The sequence below is a fragment of the Chanos chanos genome, chromosome 9, assembly GCF_902362185.1.
Source record: "Chanos chanos chromosome 9, fChaCha1.1, whole genome shotgun sequence".
In the NCBI taxonomy this organism is placed as follows: domain Eukaryota; kingdom Metazoa; phylum Chordata; class Actinopteri; order Gonorynchiformes; family Chanidae; genus Chanos; species Chanos chanos.
The window spans coordinates 17,805,181-17,827,546 of record NC_044503.1 but is presented as its reverse complement, the minus strand read 5'-3'; the positions used below and the strand labels follow the sequence as shown (position 1 = coordinate 17,827,546).

At 41.8% G+C, this 22,366-nt stretch overlaps 2 protein-coding genes across 2 annotated transcripts; one reads left to right on the top strand and one right to left on the bottom strand.

The window, feature by feature from the left end:
• The first annotated feature begins 2,417 nt into the window (after nt 1-2,417).
• Nucleotides 2,418-14,765, top strand: arhgef16 (Rho guanine nucleotide exchange factor (GEF) 16). Its single transcript, XM_030784980.1, has 14 exons — nt 2,418-2,969; nt 3,599-3,650; nt 3,959-4,113; nt 4,672-4,728; nt 6,800-6,960; nt 10,526-10,678; nt 10,845-10,974; nt 11,218-11,292; nt 11,801-11,893; nt 12,161-12,315; nt 13,342-13,506; nt 13,872-13,942; nt 14,235-14,336; nt 14,626-14,765. Exons 1-14 carry the CDS (start codon nt 2,418-2,420, stop codon nt 14,763-14,765), a joined length of 2,061 nt encoding a protein of 686 aa, XP_030640840.1.
• Nucleotides 14,766-15,731: 966 nt separating this feature from the next.
• On the bottom strand, nt 15,732-21,193 carry ybx1 (Y box binding protein 1). The gene is made up of 8 exons (XM_030783838.1): nt 20,942-21,193; nt 18,780-18,843; nt 18,485-18,518; nt 18,298-18,387; nt 17,833-18,156; nt 17,284-17,381; nt 16,670-16,940; nt 15,732-16,059 (listed from the first exon to the last, which is right to left on the bottom strand). Exons 1-7 carry the CDS (start codon nt 21,045-21,047, stop codon nt 16,706-16,708), a joined length of 951 nt encoding a protein of 316 aa, XP_030639698.1. The 5' UTR covers nt 21,048-21,193; the 3' UTR covers nt 15,732-16,059; nt 16,670-16,705.
• Between the last annotated feature and the right edge of the window lie 1,173 nt (nt 21,194-22,366).

Here is a 22,366-nt window from a genome sequence, read left to right as displayed (position 1 = left end):
CTACTAAGTACAATTCTTCCCATTCTCCTCTCTCCCTCATTAACACGAAGTTAAGAGGAACTGGATGGATAAACGCAGATTGCCTCGCCCTCTTGGGTGACCTTTGCTGCAGTTTTGAGATGACTTCTTTCACCAGTAGAGGGCGTAGTATAATAGAAAACTGCATATTTCCGTCTTAAATACCGAAACGCATACTATTACTGCCTCCATATCACAAGGACTAAGTAGGATCATTTATAAGATGTGAAGATTGTTAATACAAAAGCGTAAGATATTTCTTAATGTCTGGCCTAGCTATAGGGCCTTCTGTACCCATAAATTTTTATATAGTTTTGAAAATGAACAACATTAAAACAAATGAATTATAACCGTTACAAGCGATATTCATTTATTCTGAAAAACAGTATTTTAATTGTAATGTTTTCTTTGTTTGGGGGGAGGGGGGGGGGGGGGTTACAACATTGTGAGGCTACATGTTTGAAGATCGGCCTGTAGAGTTTACCCATTTTCAAAAAGAAAAAGATGGCAAACAATATACTCACAATATTTCAGACTGATATCTAAATATGACCTAAGTCCTTTACTGTCTGTTTCTTTTTATTTCATAGATAGATAGATAGATGTTTTGATGGTCTAGCTGTGAGGACAACTAAAGGAAATTCGGGGCCGGTCAAATGATTAAACCGTTGTGGGCTTGGTCTACTCACCTGTGGTGACGCAAGAAGCACAGATTGGAGAAGCATTCTCAAGTAGAGGTCGAGGAACTGTAAGACCTTCTAAACTACAAACCAGTCTTTTGACCAAATTGACATCGCTAATTTCTGTGCACAAGAATCTGTCAAATGCACATGGCTATATGGTATCATAAAGGTAGGTTTTGCTATTTTTATTTACTGGTGTTAAAACTAACTGACGAAACGACCCACTTTCGGGAACTATGGGAATGCGACACTGACATGTTTTTCTTTCAGTTACTTATAGGGAATATGGGAGCCAAATGTCTTCCATGTCCATGTACTTCATTGCTTTTCCTTCACTTGTCTGATAGCTACATCTCGGCAAGGACAATTTTCAGAATAAAACGAACAGATCATAGAGCAAGTACAAAAAATAAAACGTTTTATTTTTTGTTCTTGGTCTTTGATATCTTTAATCTGTTAGTAGCTACCAAATAAGTGAAGGAAAGCTAGGATACGGTTATGTCGGCCAGTCTTATGCAAACTACCATACAATTACTCCTAGTGACGACAGTCCTTCATTGAACATTACAACAGCATGACTGTCCTTGTTCTTAAGGTTCCTTAGACGTTTTCAGGTGCAGTCTGTGCAATCTTTTCAGACCCAGCAGTGGCCGTTTTAAATGTGAAACGTATCCTTTAAAGTTCCCTTAAAACAGAAAGTATCATGTCACTGGGATTGGCTGTAATAGTAATATTTTTTCAGGCAAAGTCTGGATGACTATTTCATGACTGTTTTTAAGAGGCCAGTTGAACTTGCTTGCTGACTCACATATTGACCTTATCAGCACATAGGTTTCGCTGAAAATGTTGTAAACAACTAATTTTATTGCTAAACTTTCCGTCTTTTTATGACGTGTTGATGATTTATCACGTATGCACACATATTGAAATAACTTTGAACTGGCTGCCAGGCTATGTATATACGATGCTAGCAACATTCTGTCTGACCAGAATGTTTATTCTGTTGTGTTTATTCTGGAGTGATCGCCGGCAACTGGTGGCCAAGTGGCCTCGAGACTGATAAGTTTCTAGAACATTTTGTGACATTATTATGACGTCTAAAATATAACCAAAATATTGATTAAAAAAATACAAAATACAGTAATAAATTAATAGCTTTTTTAATAAAAGGACTGAACTAAGCAGGAGCTAAGCTCATACAAGTCAAAAATTACAGGTAAACTTAATTATTGTTCAACTGAAAGGTTAATAGATCCCCGGCGCTGATCTAAATAGTATTAATAAAATGCTTAGTGTCAGTACTCCTCTGTGATTCCCGGCATGACTTCATTTATTTTGTGAGCAGGCAGCGCAGATGTGAGTAGACTGCATATGAAATCAATACAACAAAAGCCTGTCCGTGATTTTTTTTTTTTTTGTAACAGTATTAGCGCTAATCGACAGCATTCATAATTATAGGTAAATGGAGCTTAGAGAGAAAATATTGCATGTAATATGAACATATGGTGAAATATTCATAATTAAAATATTTCAGAGACACATCAGACCACACAGTCTGCTGTCATAATTTTCTGGTCATCTCATACAGTCCTCACGTACTCAGTGTCTGTTTTAACACAGAAATCCAAGAATGAAGCAGTGGTGATCCCAGGGCCGTGTTGTTTGGTTGATGAAAACCCTTCATTAGAACGGGAAGGAGCAGTGCTGAATCAAACTATGTCTCACAGCCAATCCTCTGGCTCCATGGAGGACCAAGTTCCTCTTGTAGTGGAGACACACATTTCTGAGCTGCGTTTGGACAGCAGGTCCAGCTCAGACACAGAAACCGATGAGTTCTCTAAACCACAGCGATCTGCATCAAACATAGACCTGTCTGAGGCTGGCCAGCCAGGAGAGATCACTCTCAGCACACAGAGTGCTGCCGCCCGCAAGCTGGGCACTCAGCAGCTCATCCCCAAGAACCTGGCCTTGTCCAGCCGCACCAAGAAGCACCGTCATCACCACACCACTGTCGTCACTCTGCCTGTCCAGCTGGAGAGCAACAAAACCCAGCGCTTTTCTCATAATCCGGATCTTTCCTGGGATGACTATGACAGTGACGGTGACGGGCTCGCCCTGCGCAGGAATCGCAGAAATAAGTCGTACCGGGCAGCAGTGACCAGTCTGAACATGGATGACCTGGTGCTGAGTAGCGCTGCAGCCAAACTGAATCCAGTGAATGAGGAGAAGGCAGCCAGCCCACAGCCCGTACACAGATCTAGACGCAAGGCAAGTGTCAGCTGTGAGACACTGTACCATACACTGTACATAACCAGTGACTTCTATCCATGGGCACAGTACCCACGGAGTAACACTCACTCTCTGTGCACATTTCCTTAGCATTGTTTTCAAAGGCCAAACGTTCCAGTTTCATTTCTCTCATAATGAAAGACACACAAACATAATTCATTACATCTGTTTGTGAAATGTTTTAAAAAAGTATCTTTGAGTTGTGTTTGAGATAATTATGGGGAAGTCTAAGTACAACTTCGACTAGCTAGCAATGACCATCACCCACACTGATTGGCTGATGCTGGTGGAAGAATGCAGATTCTGAGTTTGTGATAATGGTGAATGGGGGTTGGGAGGGAGAGAGACAAGTGACAAAACAGAACTGACAGACTGGTTTATTTTGTTTTTCTGATGTGGATTTGTGGTAATTTCCTGCTTTTCATCATCAGTTTGTGTTCAGTCTGGAGGGAACTGATGGCCCACAGTCAAATACTTTAAAACATGAATAATCCACGAAAGCAAATCAAATGTATGTGCCAAATCCACCTTCACCTAAAAAAATCCACCCTATCAAAGCCCTCACATTCCTCAGAGATAAGATCATGTGTCTTTTTTTTCCTTGACAGAGAACTCTGGGGAGAAAAAGAAACCAGAGACATGGAGGATCCTTTAAAGATGGTATGTCTGTCAGTCCAGCTTCTGCTCAGATGGTGCTGTTAAAGCAAACCATTTGGCTCAGTGTCGGCTGGCCATTCCACACAACACTCAACTGGTAGTGCTGGAGTAAAGACGGCTCTGACATTCATATCGTAGCATCATAGAACTGATCATTTTTCAGCTTTTAGAACAGCATAAAGGACACGCACTGATATGCATATGTCTCTGAACAGCCCTGTTTTATCAAGAAGCTGGCTATGTGTATCATTACATTATTGTTTGGTGGGTGGGTTATTTAAAATGTGTTATTATGTCTCTTCTCTTCACAGAGCCCAGACTGTACCAGCAGATTAAAGAGCGCGGTTTACAGTCCAACAACGCTGATGAGGATGACTTCACCCAATCACAGCCCCCAGACCCGGACCAGGGCATTGTGGTCCAGAATTACAGAGCCTCCTACATCCCCTGGAGTCAGTTACCTCAGGTCTGCATGCATGGACAGGGCAGGGGGCAGAGGGCAGAGGCCAGGAAAACCCACAGGGTGAATTAAAGGGAAGAGGCTAGAGTGGAGCCCCTCCGGATGTGTGTGGAGACAAAGATGACAGTTTTAGATGTTTTAGATGTGTGGTCAGCTTCTTCACATAAGTTAGAGACATTTTTAGAAGACTTTTACCTCTCTCCAAGGTGGATTGCTTTTACAAAGATATCTCTTCTCATTTCTTTTGAATCAGCTGTCGATGATATGTTTAAACATATGTTTCTCAGTGTTTCTCAGCCAAACACGTTATGCCATCCTATTGCAGTAAGAGACAGAGCTGAAAGTGGTCAGATAATTCAAATATCATTTAAACACCAGTACAGTCATCTTAGCTGACCCTAAAATGGGAAAGGTGCATTGAATCTGCTGGTGCCTTTTTTTGTCCAGTTCTTGTGAAGAAAGTTTCCTAGTAAGTTTCTGAATGAATATCATAAGGTTAATGATAGTTTTGCTTATGTGTTCTCATTTTTTAAGGAAGTTTTTTTCCATTGTGTTTTTATTCAGGTGAAGGATTTGGGTATTCTAGACATCATCTCTCCAGAGGAGCGAAAACGTCAGGAGGTGAGGAGGCCTTAGCTTTTATGTAGAGGATAAAAAAAAAATTCCCCATCTTTGTCTGTTTCACTGGTCAGTGAATGAATGAAATGACAGTCTCTCTGTAACTACTGCTTTCATCCATTTAAATGCTTTATGGCCTGTGTACACTGAGGAACAAATGTCGAGACAAATTTTGGCTTTTACCTGTGAGACACTCACTGTTCCGAATCAGAGACTTTAACATGCAGGTTCTCATCTGACACAGTGAGTGTCAGGCTCCTGTGTACACAGCAGACACGTAGACTTAATCCTTAATTCTGCTTTTATTTTCCCTCATATTACTATCGCCTGTTTCATACATAGTCAGCCCTCATCCTTGAGAGTAATAAGATTTTGTCTGTAATCCAAAGCCATACATTTTCTCCCTAACTGTTCCTGAATAGGAGCCCATTAGCTTGGCTGTGTCTGTATCTGAGGGAGTAACTGGTCAGGTTGATTTTAGCGTTCTTTCCCTGGAATGCCCCCTATTCACTCACTGCTGTTTTTCACAGCCAAACCTTACCATACCAGATTTTTATTGTTGACTAATCTTGATCTTTAATTTGTCGAACAGTGCTGATTTTGCGGCAGAACAAAATGGTTGGAGCTGCTTGTTGAAACGATGCTGCTGTATCATGTCATTGTTTAATCCACCGTCTGACCTCAGGAAAGAGCCGAGGTGCTGGTGTGGCCAAGGCTGATAAACAGCTGTCTTTTGTTTGAGTATATAGTCTCTCTGCTGGGTAAATATCAAGGTGCAGTGTGTATGCACTGAGCAATGCCACACCCAGCCCACACCTACCCCCACTGGCTTCCCTATAGTCTGTAGAGAATGACAGATCTCTGGGGGTGTAGGGAAGGGCAGGTGGAAAATAAGGACGGTCCATGGTTTAATCTTTTCAGTTCCTTATCTTTTCTGAGTAATGCTCTGGACACATGACTTTCTGCCTAAACACATGTAATTCCATTGTACCTCTGTGTTAGCTATAATCTCACAGCATAAAGAGTTAACTTAATCCACCTCACTCATTCTGAGTAAGCGTAGCAAACCGTGCCTGTGAGAGTGAAGACTGTTTGGTTCTTTTTCCATCCAGTGGTGCCTAGGGTCAAGTAAAAATGTTGATAAAGAACAAACTTCAAATCAGTTTTACATTTGAAATCATGGCACTAATTGGCCAAGTTCAAAACTCCCTCCAGCGCTGTCGTGTTGGGCCTTCCCTTTGAGTCATTTAGCAGAATGGAAATAACTCAGTAGTGTTAAGCAGTGTAGTAGGCTGTGCATTAAGGTGCATTGCAAGGCATTGTGCTTTTATGTTAAAAATACTGATAACACCATCCTGCGCCATTTCAGGTCCTTCTGCTGGAAAGACCGTTTGGAAGAATCATGGTAGCTTTTGACTCTCTCGTGATACGGTGTCCAGCTGACCACCTGTGTTCAGATTTCGTTGCTGCCTACATCACTTCCACTAGAAGGAACAAAGGGCCCCGCCCACAGTTAATGTTTCACGAGCTAATATACATATACGGGCTATTCCAACTGTTGAGATTGGCAGGACAAATTCATTTTTGGCTTGTAAAAGAGTACAGGACAAGATGAAAAAGAGAGAATATTAGGAGAGCAGTGGCTTATGATGACGTATTTTCCTGTTACATCCTTGTCGGGGACGCATCAGGATGCATTAGCGTTTACACAAGATATGTGGTCAAATGCGCCCCCGACCACCTCGGCAAGCGGTTTCAGTGATCAGATCACAATGCGTCTAGGCGGTTGTTTACACTTGTATTTAGCGCTGTCCACTTGTGATCTGATCACCCATGATGCATTTTAAAACCAAGTGTAAACAGGGCCAGTGATTTTTCTATGGCCTACGATGAAGAGAACGTGTAGACTTTGAATGTGTCTGCCCCTGTGTTTATGTAGGATCTCCACACTCCTTAGCTTTAAGGAACCTGAATTTGAGGCCTTTCACAAATGAAAACATCCATTGTTTTCTCTCTCCCAAACGCTGGCCTTGACCATGGTAAGCTCTCTGTTTAACATATTTTCTTCCTACAGGCCATCTTTGAGATCATCACATCCGAGTACTCCTACCAGCACAGTCTGTCCATCCTGGTTCGCCACTTTAAGGAGAGTGACGCTCTGAGACGCACCATGACCACGACTGAACATCACCATCTCTTCTCAAACATCTCTGTGATCCAGGCCATCAGTAAACGGTGAAAAAAACGTTCTCGGCAGTAAAAATATGGTCTCTCTCAGGCTCACTGGGGCAAGTCTGCCCTGCTTGGGTTTGAGTGACGTTTGGTGTTGGGAAGGCGAAGGGGGATCATTTGGGTTAGGTTTAGGGTTAGGTTACAGTTAGGATGAAGGACAGTTAGGATTAAGAACAGATAAACAGCTGTACTGTCATCTAGCATCATTTGCTCCTGGAGATACGACAAGGTAATTCTGTTTTCGGATGTTGTCTACTGATGACATGACAGAGAATCAGAAATGTCACTAATGTTTTTTTTTCCCACACTTCTTACCTATTTTGCTGTTCTAAGCAATATAAGATCAAATTGATAGTTCATAGCTGCAAGAGGAGGTTTCAGAATAATTACATTTTTGAAATCAGCTCTCACTGAAGAATGTGGTTGGTCAGCAGTGCTGAGGCATAATTTGTTGTTGTTTACATGGCTGTAATCCAGACTACAGGGCACCGAGTCTTCATTTGTGATAGGATCTAAATGGTGAATGCTAAAGTTGTTGATAGTGCTAGTTTGCTGTCAAGAGAGTGAGACTCAACATCTGTAGCTGAGTGCAAAACCGTAATTTTGTATTTTCAGCACATAGTATTTTGTGAACAAGTGACACTGTGCAAAATGAAAGGCTTTATGCTGAATATTGGCTATAATATTGCATAACACAGATAAGACATGTCCCGCCCTCTCGCACGCCACCAATGGACGGTCAATTACATTCTTATGCCATACATTGCCAACATATGCCATATGCCATACATATGCCAACATTGGTTAAACTGCATCTCGTTCATTACCGTTACCAGCAACAGCCAAGAGACGTTAAGAAAGCTATAATGCCTAGTGATGGGAATCCCGGCTCTTTTTCATGAGCCGGATCATTTGGCTCAGCTCAGCAGTAAGAGACGGCTCTTTCTTCTCCCAAACGGCTCTTCATTTAGTACCACTACTGGCTTTTAAAATTCTGCCAAATTCAGCAGTGTTTTGACCTATGACTGGTATGTGTGCACTTATGAATCTTGTGAACATCTTGTGAACTTATTCTTTAGTAGCCTATAGGTTTCACAAATAACGAAATACTTGATCTGTTGGCACATAAGCACCACTTTATCATAAGTAGCTGGTAATGTATTTTCCTAAAAATTATGGGGGTTTTTTTCTCGAAATTTTACGATTTTATTCTCGTGATATTATGGGTTTTTTCTCATTAAATTACAACTTTATTCTCGTAATATTATGATTTCTTTCTCAATTATGAATGTATTCTTGTAATATTACGACCTTATTCTCGAAATCTCAGAGTTTGTTTTTCCAGTGTGGCCCTAACACTCCGTCGTATATAACAAACACAGGTGCTGTGTAAAGCATGCAGTACAACTTGTTCAATAAAAGCATGTTCGAAATAATTTAATTTAAATAATAAATTATTAATAATTTAAATTTCTTTATTCAGTGGGCATAGGCTATTCAGTGTTTGAGGTCTGTGTTTGCAGTTTACCTATTAAATCAGAAAGACATAGGTACTGTATAGCTAATATGCACTCTTCAATATTTGTTTTTTTATCTTAAGTCATATTGTCATTGGCAATATTGAACAATGTTATCGCATATTGCAGATTATCCCCTTATCGTACAGGCCTAGTGTGGTAACAGGTGGGTTAGATTTTGTGGTAATAGGTGGGTTAGGTTGTGTGGTAACAGGTAGGTTAGATTTTGTGGTAATAGGTGGGTTAGGTTGTGTGGTAACAGGTAGGTTAGATTTTGTGGTAATAGGTGGGTTAGGTTGTGTGGTAACAGGTATGTTAAGCGTGTGGTAACAGGTAGGTTAAGTTGTAGGGTAACAGAGTACCTGAAGGAGAACCTGTACAGATAGAAATGTGCATGTAGGCTCAGGATTAACCAGCATCAACTCAATACCGTGTGAAGTCTACTGAGGTCTGCCTCATTAATGGTTAATGCTTCAGCAAAATCATGTGATAATGTCACATATCAAAAAGGAATCCGCTATTCACAGTTTTCCTTTATCAAGTCAAACCAGTTCATCTGTGTTGGTAGTTTAGAGATGACAAAATTCCAATCTTGTGTGAGAAGCCTCTGTTTGTTATTTTTACTGAATTACTACTCTGAACTCAAGAAGTTACAAAGCCATTATCTGTAGTGGAAATGGGAGCTGGTTTGGTCCTACCTGGGACCAGTTTTGAATCAGACATTGTTGAAACATCCTGCGCTGTTAAGACATGTCAAAACATGCCTGTAATACTGGTTCAGCGGCTTGATACTGAGAGGGAGTTGTGTTGCCAGGAGCTGGACTTTCTCACTGAATTGACAGATGTACCATGGAGAGAATAACAGGGTGGGACTGTACTGTACTTATTAAATCTGAGTGGATTCGTCCCGAGTGGATTTGTGTGTGTGTGTGTTTGTGTGTGTGTGTATGTGTGTGTGTACATATGTGTGGATATATGTGTGTGTGTGTGTGTGTGTGTGTGTGTGTGCGTGCGTGCGTGCGTGCGTGTGTGTGTGAATAACAGAGGAACAGGAAACTCTCCTTTGGGAGTACCACCTCCTTGTTTTTCACCACATGGGAGATTCCTGTGGAGTGTGAAGAAATGAGGGCTTGAGGTTTTTCTCAGCTCAGTTATTTGTAATGCGGTACATATTCATAATACCAGCATTAATATATAATAACCAAAAAACTGTGTGTTGTGTCATTATTTGACTGAGAGTGTAAAGAAACAGCCAGGGATGGTGTTTGGGTTGCAGGCTTAATTTTGGAGTTCATTTTTGTTTTTCTCTGTATTTATTGGTATGGTATTTGTTCTATTTCTAACGTACCTGTTGTACCTGGTGCTTGCATTGTTTAGTTTGTAAAGAAAGGGAGTGGTGTGTCCTGTTTGTTTTCATCCTTCAGAGCTATAGTGTCAGTTTACCAAATCAGCGTTAGTCACACACTACAGCGTACAGTCAGAGCCTGGAAGGCTCAAAACTAATTTAACATACATGTACTGATGCTTACGCTTCTTAAGAATGGACAAGGAAGGACATGGTATATATTACATTTAGTATTATTAGTAGTGCTATAGCATTTGAGTTTGGGAATTGGGAATTGAGGGAATTAAATCATGCAAAATGCTGCTTTTTTCAAGAGTAACGTTCTTTAAAAGAAAAGAAGAAGTAAGAAAGAAGAAAAGGAAAAAATGTAATAATTATCTTTCATATCATGTCATCAAAGTACCAACTGTATGCTTAAGCCAATCACGTGCTGTGGGCAAGCCAACAGATACCATGTTTTCCTTCATTTTCATGTTGTTTTTTTCTGGAAAGAACTGGGTAATCCATAGTATATAAACCCAAACCCAGCAGCAGTTATACTTGTGTCAAATTAGTGTAGAAACATTCTTATTCCTTAAAGGTGATTAAAATGAATATCGATATTAGCAGACTTTATCATTTCAGGGTTATAGTTTTTCGTTAAGACAGTCTGTCCTTATGCCTAGCTTCCAGTCACATCTGTTGTACCTCTTGTCCCGGATTCCAGTTTTTTCGAAGATTTGGAGAAGCGACACCAGCACTACCCTGTGATCCAGGACATCAGCGATATAGTACAGAATTATGCCTCCCAACACTTCCAACCCTACATCGTGTACTGCTCCAACGAGACCTTCCAGCAGAGAACTCTGCAGAAGCTACTGTAAGGCCTCACAGCGCTTAATCTACCTGAACAAACTGCCATCAATATGATCTTACAATCTTATTGTTTTAATATTTTATGTTGTGAACAGCCTATATATTGGGTGTGTGTGTGTGTGTGTGTGTGTGTGTGCGCGTGTGGGTGTATACACGTATGTTTGTTTCAGGGCTAATAACAATGCTTTTAAGGAGGTGTTGAAACAGATTGAATCCAGTCCAGAGTGTGGAGGTCTACCAATGATTTCTTTTCTCATTCTTCCAATGCAGAGAGTCACCCGTCTACCACTGTTATTGGATGTTAGTTCACACACAAACGAGCACATAAGTGACAAAACATATGACTTTTTTAAGTTAACCATACAGTGACGTGCTCTGGTAGTGCCGTGATGCATTAGCAGTTTCACATTTTCACACTTACAGAATCAGATCATGTCATCATGTGTCAGCTATCATGCACATTTCAAGATACAGATTCTTTGAAATCTTGTCAGATATCATGAGTCTGTGGTTTAAATGAGTTTGCCATGCGTGTTTCGCTAGACCATCTGTCAGAAGACACCTGCTCAGACGGCTGAGTACTTTGCTGCATGCTGGGCCCTGAAGGCCATCAGTAAGGTAAAGTAATGCACAGTCTACACAACTCCGCTTTCACCCTCATACACTTTATCTGTTCAAGTAAAGGCTTGAGTTCAAAGTGTCACATTTCTGCTGAAGTGCTCTGGCCAGTACTGCTTGACTAGGAGGCTGTGGAGAACCTGTCAGATGGGATTACCTATCACTGTTTTTACTTGGAAGTTTAGAGGGGAGGAGGTTGTCTGTCTTTCTCATGTTTCCTTTTCTTTCTTTTTTTTTGGAATGCTGCCAACTGAATCTGAGCCTGGTGCTGTGTGAAGTTAGCCTGAAGCAGAAATGACTGACACTTTGTGGGAATAATTAGTTGTGATATTGGTTCATGCAGATATGGGCTATGAGAGTATGCTGTTGTGTTGGACTTTTCTGATCCCTTGTGATAGTACATAGTTTAAATTTTTTTTTTTTTTTAGACTTTTCCAATCATGAGACTGTCCAATCATGAGGCTATTGGTTGATATATAACCTGATGATGTTGGTTTATTCTCATCAGCTGGTAAAGGCCTGTAATGACGGAGCCAGGAGGATGGAGAGGACTGAGCAGATGTACACCATCCAGAAACAGATGGAATTTGGCAAGATCAAGGTATGGGCCTGCAGACTGTGGTCTTGTGTTCCTTGATTTTAAAGCCAAAATCAGTTTTCACTTGTGAAAACATAGCACCTGGTGATTGGTCTGTACATTAGTAAGGACTGTTTCATTGTAAATGGAAAATAGTTAATAGTATCAGTTTGTTGTTGGCTGACACATTCACTGATGTCCATAGACTGAACACAGACTGATGCTTGTCTCTGTGTCTGTGTCTCTCTGTCTGTGTGACTGTCCGTGTCTGTGTGTGTGTGTGTGTAATAGCCATTCCCCCTAGTGTCATCCTCCCGTTGGCTGAGGAAGAGGGGGGAGCTGTCTGTAAATATGGAGGACCTCAGTATCTTCTGGAAAGCCTTCAGCCATAAGAGCTACTATCTTTTTGTTTTCAACGATGTACTTATCGTCACCAAGAAGAAGGGGTACGTTTTTTCTTTTTCTTGTCCAGGACAGTATTTCCAAGGCTGTGCCTATACTGCAGATTACACATGTCTCCCTACCCTAACACACCTGATTCAAGTCCTCAGGGGTTCGACACTCGACCACCGAGCTGAATCGGTTGTGTTAGGGTAGGGAGACGTGTTAGAAGCAGGACTGGAAAACGCACACTCAGAGTAAAGTCATATAGAATGTATCTGGTTATTAAGCTCAGAAACTTTCCAATCTTTCAGACTCTAACACTTCTAGTCTCTGACCTACAAAAAAATGGCAATTAGACTCCTAAGACTCCTGAGTGTTTGGTAATCAGATGAAGATGAAAAAAATTGTTGGTCACATTCCTAGTGCAAAACATAACCAGGAATATGGAAGAGGCTGAAAAAGTCAATATTTTCTCTGCATTTTTGAATAAACAAACAAACAGTGAAAGGGAATCTAGGGATATATTATGTCTGTAAGATGATGGCAGGGCAGTGGAAGCTGGGAGGGAGGCAGGCATGTGGCCGTGTGGAAAGGCAAGCATGGAGTAGCATGCCAGGGATTCCCTTCATCCTTCTCCACGTGTGTTTCCGCTTTCCTCCGCCTGTCATTCCACTCAGCGGCCTGACCCCTCCTCTGCCAGCCCATCAGTCACAGCCCAGAGAGGACGAGAACTGAGGAGAACGTTAACAATATTTCAGGCTCTCTGACTCGTCGTTTTTCACAACAGCTTCTGAATGATGCGTTTATTGAATGATCTGAAGAGTGACTGTTTTCCCAGACATCCTTTCTACTGCTTCCTTGTAAATGTATAACTAATAGTGATATATGAAATGCATTCAGATTGTAATTTATTTCATGTTAGTATATAGGTTATATATTATTTTGAACATTTGTGGAGACACTATGTTTACTGTTTTGTTTAGGAAGATGTTCCATTATTTTGTCTGTGTTCTCAGATGTTCACAGTGTAGTTTGACCTGTAACATAGCGAAGTGTGTTATAATGGTGGTGTAATTATAACTGTCTAGGGAAGAGAGCTTTCTGGTGTTAGACTACGCCACTACAGAGAACGTGACAGTGGTAGAGGAGCCGACGGACACCAAGCAGACGTCCAGTCATCTTTACCTCAGGCTGCGAATGAATCCAAACAGCGAGGGGCGCTGTGACCAGATTCTCCTTGTGGCCGAATCCAAGTAAATACCTTCAACATGGATGCCGTCACAGTCAGTTTAGCCCTGACGCCACCTGTTGGTGGAAATGTGAAAGTGTTTTGTATGGTTTGGGTTTTTTTTTTTTTTTTAAGGAAATGGCTGAACCAGAATGTGACATCACAACTTGGACAGAACTGAAAGTGTATTGCTTAAGAGCTCTGTATGATTTCACTGATTTATCTTACAGTATAAAAAACATAATCCATATGGTTATGATTTCAGTGTTGATCCTAAACACAAATTTGTCTTTTAACTGTTTAAAATGTGAGATTTGGTGATGCCGAGAGGCATAGGCTTTGAGCTTAATCAGGCAGGTAATGTTAGTGTGTGACCTGTGTGTTGTGAAGGCTGGACAAAGCACGCTGGGTGACAGCACTGCGGGATCACAGACAGACTGGAAACAGCGTCAACAAAGACGGTAAGATCAGACGCGTAGCTTTGTCCATCAGTTCTGCTTTTGACACATGAACAAACTCTACTGACATTCATTCTCAGTTATATATCTTCACTAATATGTTGCTCATGTTATAAAAACATCAAAGGGCAGAAATGCTAGAAAGTTAATCATTTTAAACTCGAATAAGTGTGTGTTATTATTATTATGGGTTTTTTTCCCTGACATACACAAATATAATACACCAGTGCAGTCCTGTTTACACTGAGATGCAGTGCCATGAGACAGGTTTGAATGCAGTGTGTGTTTGTTTCAGACCTGCTACAGTTTGAGGCGAATAAAGCTTACATGCCTAAAGAGCCAGATGAGCTGAGCCTCCAGCAGGCTGAGCTGGTGATTGTTCTCCAGCAGGTGGAAGGTGATGCTAGCCTGTCTCATTTAGTGTTTTTTCTTCTGTATGGTGCTAATAGTGTAATGCAATGTATAATAATGATATTTGTCTCAGAGACATGAGCACTGCTGTTTGTGGCAAATGTTCATACCATGAGACTTTTGCTAAACCTTTTCATTGTTGTATACTGTTATGAAACACATAACAAGATCAGTGTCCATCAGTAGACAGGATAAAGTGCGAGTGCTTCAAAATATCTGAGTGTCGGAACAGGGGAGAGCATTATTGTGACGGCTCTGTGTGTGTGTTGGTTCAGGCTGGTGCTATGGGGAAAGAATGAGGGACGGGCAGAGAGGCTGGTTTCCTGCCAGCTGTGCCACTCAGATCACCAACCGCACTGCCATGGAGAGCAACATCCAGAGAATGGAGCGTCTACGCAAAGAGACCAATGTGTGAGGAAGTACTCACGCAGTCCACCACTAAACCTCAGCTGGTTCCTGCTGGTCTTAATGGACCCCCTGGACTCTAAGGGTGAGAGTTAGTGTTTTTAAGCTGAAAACAGGCTGGTCGCAGCATGATCTATGATTGGATGGGGGGTTGGGTTTCAGTCTGAATGGTGTTTACGGCATGTTTTAGATAATTCCATGTTTGTGATAAAAGGATAAGGTTCCAGGCTTTTGGATAAAAGGAGTGTGAGCTGGATAAACACACAGATGTATGCACAAGTTTGTGCAGTGCCTACACATTTAGTAGGTCTACATTCCCACTCATGAAATGCCTACAGTTTTCATACAGAGCAGGTATATTGTTTCAGGGTTTGAATGGACACTATTAAGTCCCTGTCCAAGCACAGACAACAGGTTTTTGGGATGGTTTGGTTTCAAATAGGGCGTGTAGGTTGGTATGGTCAATACTCATTTGGCAGGTGAACATTCATCTTTCTGTATGACTCTCAAAGTCCTGTCCATTCAGACACCACTGAATAGCTCATTTTTCCTTAGATCCTGGAATAAAGACTAGATAAGTGGCCTGTTCTTTAACTGAATAGCCTGAGTGTGTGTGCTGAATGACTAATACAGAAAACTGCACAAGTCTCATTACAGACTATCCTTTCCAACATCCTTACGCTGTCACATGGATGTATGTCAGGGAATGTATGCATTACAACTATCCTAACTCTGTCATTTTCTTAGTCAGACTGAAAATGATCTATATCAACACAGGAATACCACCTTTGTCACAATTGAATATGGTCTTCAGCCCCTGAAAATCTACATCACTTAAAATTATGTCCATCATATTTGTATGAAAGACTGAAAATGTACTGTCAGATTTGGGAACTAAGAATTTCTTACCGTGTTCACTGTTTTTACATTTTGAATGGATGTTTTTGTTTGTTTGTTTAATAAACAGCAAAACATGTTTAGACGTTTGAGATTTATTGAGCTTGCCTTTTTGTTAAAATCCATGTTTGTATACATAAAAAGTTATTTAAAAATGTCAAACTGACCAGATATCAAATTACTTTTTAAAAACCATTTGGTGTAAAAACTTAAGACCAATTTTAGAAAAACATCTGCTGTTTCCCCAAAACATTAAGCTGTCACATAAAAAGAATGGAGAAAGAATGAGTCTGCATAGATTCTGCAGGCAATCGGTGGTAATCTGGTCAAATGCATGTCGCAAGCTTAGACGATCGTCAGGTCAAATCTGGTTCTTATTGCTCTGATGTTTCTTCTTGTTGACAAAACTGAAAGAGAAAGACAAATGTCAATGTTAGTGTACAACTGAAACACAATCATATGGTAATCCAGGCATAGCTTCATGGCCTTCATGAGATGTATTACTGAAGTAGCCTAACACACCACTTGTTTTCCAGTGGTAAGCTCACAGACATGATGTGATATTACTAAATGCTTATCACCTTAAAGAGCTTAATAAGCACTCTGTCTGTACACATGACTCACTGGTCGGTGGACAATAATGTTGACACAAACAGCATTACCAGCGCGTCTAAGCTCTACTAAAGGCCTGCAGGTCTGAGGGCATATCATGCAAATCTGCTGTGGGCCAACTGTGTTTTACACAGGGACAATAGAGAGGGCCCTGCTCCCAGCAGCAGTTTGCTTAATCAAATCCTCGGCATTAGCCCATTTGGCCAGTGTGGTACGTGATCTAGCCTATGTCAATGGAAAGTGCACACTGAAGCAAGGCTGGGAATCAGAACAAACTGGTCTGGGCACAAAGCCATGGAATTAGCCCCTCCCTACCAACACTGCAAAAGTGAAAAATACACAATGACAAATTCTCTGAGAAGGAGAAGCCCTCCACACAGGTCCAGGTGGGCAAACGGGCCGTACCCGGCGGATGGTAAGGATGGTCAAAGCCGGTGGGCATCACTCGGCCCCGCCTTGCTCGGCTTCGGGAGCGGCTGATTTGTCGGCGGACGCGTCAGCTGACGCCTTGCTGCTGTCTTTGCCGTCCTGAGGCTTGGTAGTCTGGGGGCGTCTGCGGCGGTAGTTGAAGTTGCGGCGGTAGCGGCGTGGGCGGGGCTCCTGGTTCTGGCCGCCTTCGCCCTGGTTCTCCTTGTCTTCCTCGCCCTCTCTGGCTGGCCTGGGACGGGGCGGGCCTCTGTGGGGGAGATATGTAATGTCCACATCACACACACACAGTAATATGTTAACAACCTATTTTACCCTGCACCAAAAACCCTCAATGCCAGTGTATGGACTCTGATACTGACTGTGCCAAAAGTGCTATCAGTGGGCAGACTTTGGCCCATGATCAAGACACATCAGTGCTTGGGCTGCAACAGACAATTCTCAGATGGTGACAGCAATGATCACGGAACACAATGGAGAAATGATGCGTTGTTTATATATGCATAAGATGTGCACTGTAACAAACACACAGGCCTTGGTTAAACACAGTGGTACCACTCTAAGTCCGTCTGCTGACATGTGTCTGTGCAAACCTTGGTCTGAAGCGTGGACGGAAGCCTCTGTAGTAGTTCTGTCTCACTGGTTTGTTGCCCTGGTCTTGTCCAGCCTGGTTTTCATCACCCTCTCCACCCTGTAAGCCAACAGTGGTCATTTGACAATTACACATAACATTAACTCAGAAAACAACAAACACACGCTCTCAGTGACTTACATTAGTTACTGAAATGAGAGATGCAATGGAACCTTAAATGTTCTCTTCACCCTAAACCTTCCCCCTTGCTTAAACAGAGCAAAAAAACTATTACTATTATTTCTATATTATATAAATGTCTATACATTGTTATATGTTACATGTATATGATTTATACATATTATTTATATATACATATATTCAGCATTTGTTTAAAACACAAGTGTCAATGCTGGTCTGGATTGTACAGAATCTGAAGTGCTCAGATCAGGAATTGGCAAATATATTGGTGACTTTGATATTCAAAATATAAATGAATGAATAACACTGGTTTTCCTTGACAAAGATCAACTTTAGACAACAAAGGTTTTTTTTATTCAGGGGAGTATACCTCTGTCATTTCTCCCCGGGGTGGAGCATTGGTGTAGGGGGGTCGGCGGCCGTAGCGCCTACGCACAAAGTAGGGTGGGTAGCGCCGTCGGCCAGGGAAGGATTGTCTTCGCTGCTGGGGCTGCATCTCTCCCTCAGGCGCGCTCTCTGCTCCCTCCCTCTTTTCACGGCCCTCTGCCTCCCCCTCACTCTGGTAGTTCTCCTGGTAGTCGCGCGGTGGGCCCCTCCGGCGTGGGTACCGCCTGTAGCGGTTCCTGTCAGCGGCGTATTTGCTGCCCTGGACAGGGACACCACCTGGGCCAGTGACATTGGCTGCCTCTGCCCCCTGGCAAAGAGATCACCACAACCAACTTCAGCCCACCACTCACAGTCACATGTGACACAAAGAATTCAGTACAGCTACACACATCACTTGTCACAACACCGAGTCACAATTTAATGGAGGGACATGAAATCAATGGTTCACCTTTTCCCCTTCAACCACATCAAACTCTACAGTTTCTCCGTCCCCTACGCTGCGAAGGTATTTCCTTGGGTTGTTCTTCTTTATGGCAGTCTGCATTAAAAGCGGGAAAAAAAGATCATTCTCTGCTGAAGCTCTCCACATGTCAGAGTATCATTCACCAGCCTAAATAAAATATTTCAATAATTACCTGGTGTACAAAGACATCTTCTTTTGTATCATTCCTGAACATAGGCATGGGAAAAGAGAGAGATGATTTAGATTGAGAAAAAAAAAAATATGGAGTTGATATTGTAAGCTATGTTTAAATGGGATAAACAGACAAGCACAGGATAACAGTGATTAAGATGTGTGAGCAAACAGCAGTGTGCAGCAGGCAGACTGATGAAGTGCTGTAAGCATATAAAAGCTCTAATAGGATCACGGATGTTCCCTGACCCATATGTCATAATTAGTGTGTGTCATTTAAGGTGAGGGCATTTCACCTGTTGATGAAACCATAGCCATTCCGTACGTTGAACCACTTCACTGTCCCCAGGACCTTTGTTGCTATAAAAGAAGAGGAAATAGAGAATTATGAAGTAATAACACAAAACAATACAATGACTTGTTCAGTATTTCTTTTTCAAGTAAGAACGCTGCCATTACACCATGTCCAGCTACTGACTGTGACTTACTGAAGTAGCCTAGCAATGAAGAAAGCAAAAGCATTGCCAGAATCCAAACGGATATTTGGACAGATGCTATTTTTAACCGCCAACTGTCAAGCTTTTAATAGTGTGTGATGTTAAATCCTCGCTGTGCGAGGCCAGCTGCTCCATCAGAACCTTCCACTGGGCTTGGTCAAAACACATGACCCCAAAAGTTCGCATCTACACGATGATCATTATCAACTCAAGTCAACCGACCATTCCGTAAAAGTAAGAAAACGATGAGGACATCCATTGCTGAGATTTGTGTGGGAGACACAGACTGAGCAACATTCGCATCATAGTTGGCTATGCCATTTTCGCAGTTCCTTAGAAACTGCAATACCAGCGAAGAAACAAGGAAGCAACTGAGACGTTGCACGTGGTGTTACATTTCAATACGGGTTAATTATCCGAGTTGTTTGGATTTAGTAATTCTATTCAGTTTTCTTATTTCATTTAATATGAAGACACTCGGGATTTAAGCTAAGTACTAAATATTCGCGTACAAATGCTCAAGTTAGGAAACAGAACGACTGTAGCGCACACGGTAGTTGGTCCTCTAGCTAGCTAAGTTAGCTGCTGCTCTAAGAAGATGCTAACCATGCTAGTTCATTACTCTCAACCATGTGGTTGGAGACGAGCCAGTAGGTAATGACTGATTCTACTTTCCGCGCCACAAATAAGTAACTCGGTAAATGGAACTATAAGTGTTTTTATATTGGTGATCCGCCGTAGAATAAAACAAGTAAGGCCATTTAGCTGACGTTCGACGCGATCTATTAAAGCTAGCATATCAGACAAAAGAAATCCCTTCCATCCCAAAAGCCACGGCGGACATTTTGGGTACGGGAGCTTTCTGAATATATTCGGTGTGCCGGCCGACTCATCTAAAAGGGCACGAACTTCTGCGGCTACCTGAGTACAATATTCCGTATGCGTAATTACAGTGTTATATTTGGTACATCGCGATCCAGTTTTCTATATGGGTAAGATGCGCGCTATCGGGAAACGCTACATTGTCAACCAGGAACAAAGGGACAGCTTAGCTAGCTAGCAGTCCGGCACCATCTGCGGTATAGTCACATTGCTCGGCCATTTCTCAATGAATGGTTTCAGTTAATACGGTTACAATACTCTATCGTCGATATAAACTAAACTCTCACACTGACCATTCAGAGTACCAAGGTCGGCCAACAGCCGATTTCTCTGTGAAATTAATTTGGCCAGTCAGTCGCCCTGAGCATCGTTGGTATCCGCTGGAAGATGGTGTCATGATCAAGGCCAAGCACGACTATCATTAGCTGTAACGTGCTAGCGGCTAAAATCAAGCATTGACTTACAAGGAAACCATAACGGGGGCAACCAAGTTTACGTCGAGTGGAAATCGTGGCACAGCTAACAACCTAGTAACAGCAAAGACGCTCGCTATTATAAATCAGCAGAAAGTATTAGAGTGTCATCAGTCCCCTCTCAGTGTTCTTTTAACACATAACAAAAAACCGTTTGACATTTTTTTTGGCTGAGATTCTGGGTGCAATATTAAATAATAGCGGACTGACCCGTGGCCCCTTTCGCTAGTCACCAACCGAACAGGCACGCTACTGACAATAGCGTTGAAACGTAATACTAGCTACTGATGTTTTTGTAATGGAACTGGAATCAGTAACGGACGTTCAAGAAATAACCGTCAAAATGTTTTAGCCAAGATGGCTTTGTGATTGTTCAATTTACCCGATGAAATTACACAAACTTTGGCAAGTTCACTGGGGTTCAGTGAGTTCACTCGATGTTAACACTATGTAAATGTGCATGCTTCTAAGCTAAGTAACCAAGTAAATTAGATAAGTTATTTATGTGTCCGATTAGTGTAAAGGTACATCTGAAAAGACCCCGAATTAGAGTTATAGACCACCAACCAAATGAGTACGTGATTTAGCAAGTGCTAACTAGCTTACCGATGACCTTCTTATCCCCCGCGGTAGCTGCGGCTGCCGGGCTGGATGGGCTCTCCGCTTCGGCGGCAGGCTGCGGCGGCTGTTGTGTTTCGGCCTCGCTGCTCATGGTGGTTTCTGGTTGGTAAAGACTTATGCCGGCGGTGGCTCTCTAGTATGTTTTCCCGGTGCTAGATGGTAACCTGGGCCGGCGGTGGTGGGGGCTGCTGCCTTCGGGCTCTCAGCTTTCCTTTCTCCGCTCCCGTTGCCGATCGAACTGGACGGAGTGGGGAACGATGGTACAGAATATTCGTCATTTCCCCTCCTTTTCGATTATCCGATTGGTCAATTTTCTTTCTGTCCGCACACGATGCTGAGAATTACTGCACTGATTGGTTAAAGTTACTGTCAGTAAAGTGGAGACCAGTACTCGTCAACCACGATTGGCTCACTGAAAATAATGTAACGTAAAAGCGCTAGCAACACAAAAATATCACCGAGAGCAACTAAACACTGAAGTTATGAGTTTTTCATATTTCATGTTTTCATACGCATTTAAAAACCACAAATAAAACACCGCACATACAATTCAAATAAGCAAATAAGTGAACGAAAAGAAGTGATTAGGATAGGCACATGATTAGAGTGCAAAAATTGTGATCCTGACATCTGAACGCAGTAATGCATAATCGATATTGGCATTGACTGACTTCAATAACACCTGAAATGTAAAGTATGGTAATTGAGTCAACAATACAATGTACCATATCTTGGTGACTCAATACTTAAGGAATAATCACTGTAGTTTTCACAGTTTCGTCCGTGAGCTATATATATATATGTATATGTATATGTATATGTGTGTGTGTGTATATATATATATATGTATGTATGTTTGTATCGAACAAATATCGTAAAGAAAACACAAATACAAAATACCATGTAGTGTTCCTTGAAAGAAACCGTTCAAAACAATTGTGTTAGCATTTCGTTTATTGTATTGTGTTCTCATAACCTTTGCTCTTGCGCATGACTTCTTTTTTCTTTGTTTGTTTTTTAATAGCTGTACTTAGGTGCTTCAACTGATCAACAAGAATCGTAGCTACAAATTATGAGACAAATTCTATACAGCAGCTCAAGACATATTAAAGCTTACATTCACCTCTCAACGAAAACATGACAGCTGCTAAACATCCTCCACGTTCAAGATTAAAAAAATACTTCTTAAGTTTTAGGAGCCTAATCCGTTCATGGTTAAATCCTGTCAGGTTGGCTAGCCATTGAGTGGGAACTTTTTGTGGCATAGATTAGATGGGATCCTTGCTGATTGTAAGACAGTCTCAGATCACCATCCTCTATCTTTGTCATGTAAATCACATTGCTGGCACAGCTGAGGAGTGCTGGTTGATGTGTGAAGAGCTAGCTGTTAATGGCCAGGCCCTGTTGTCC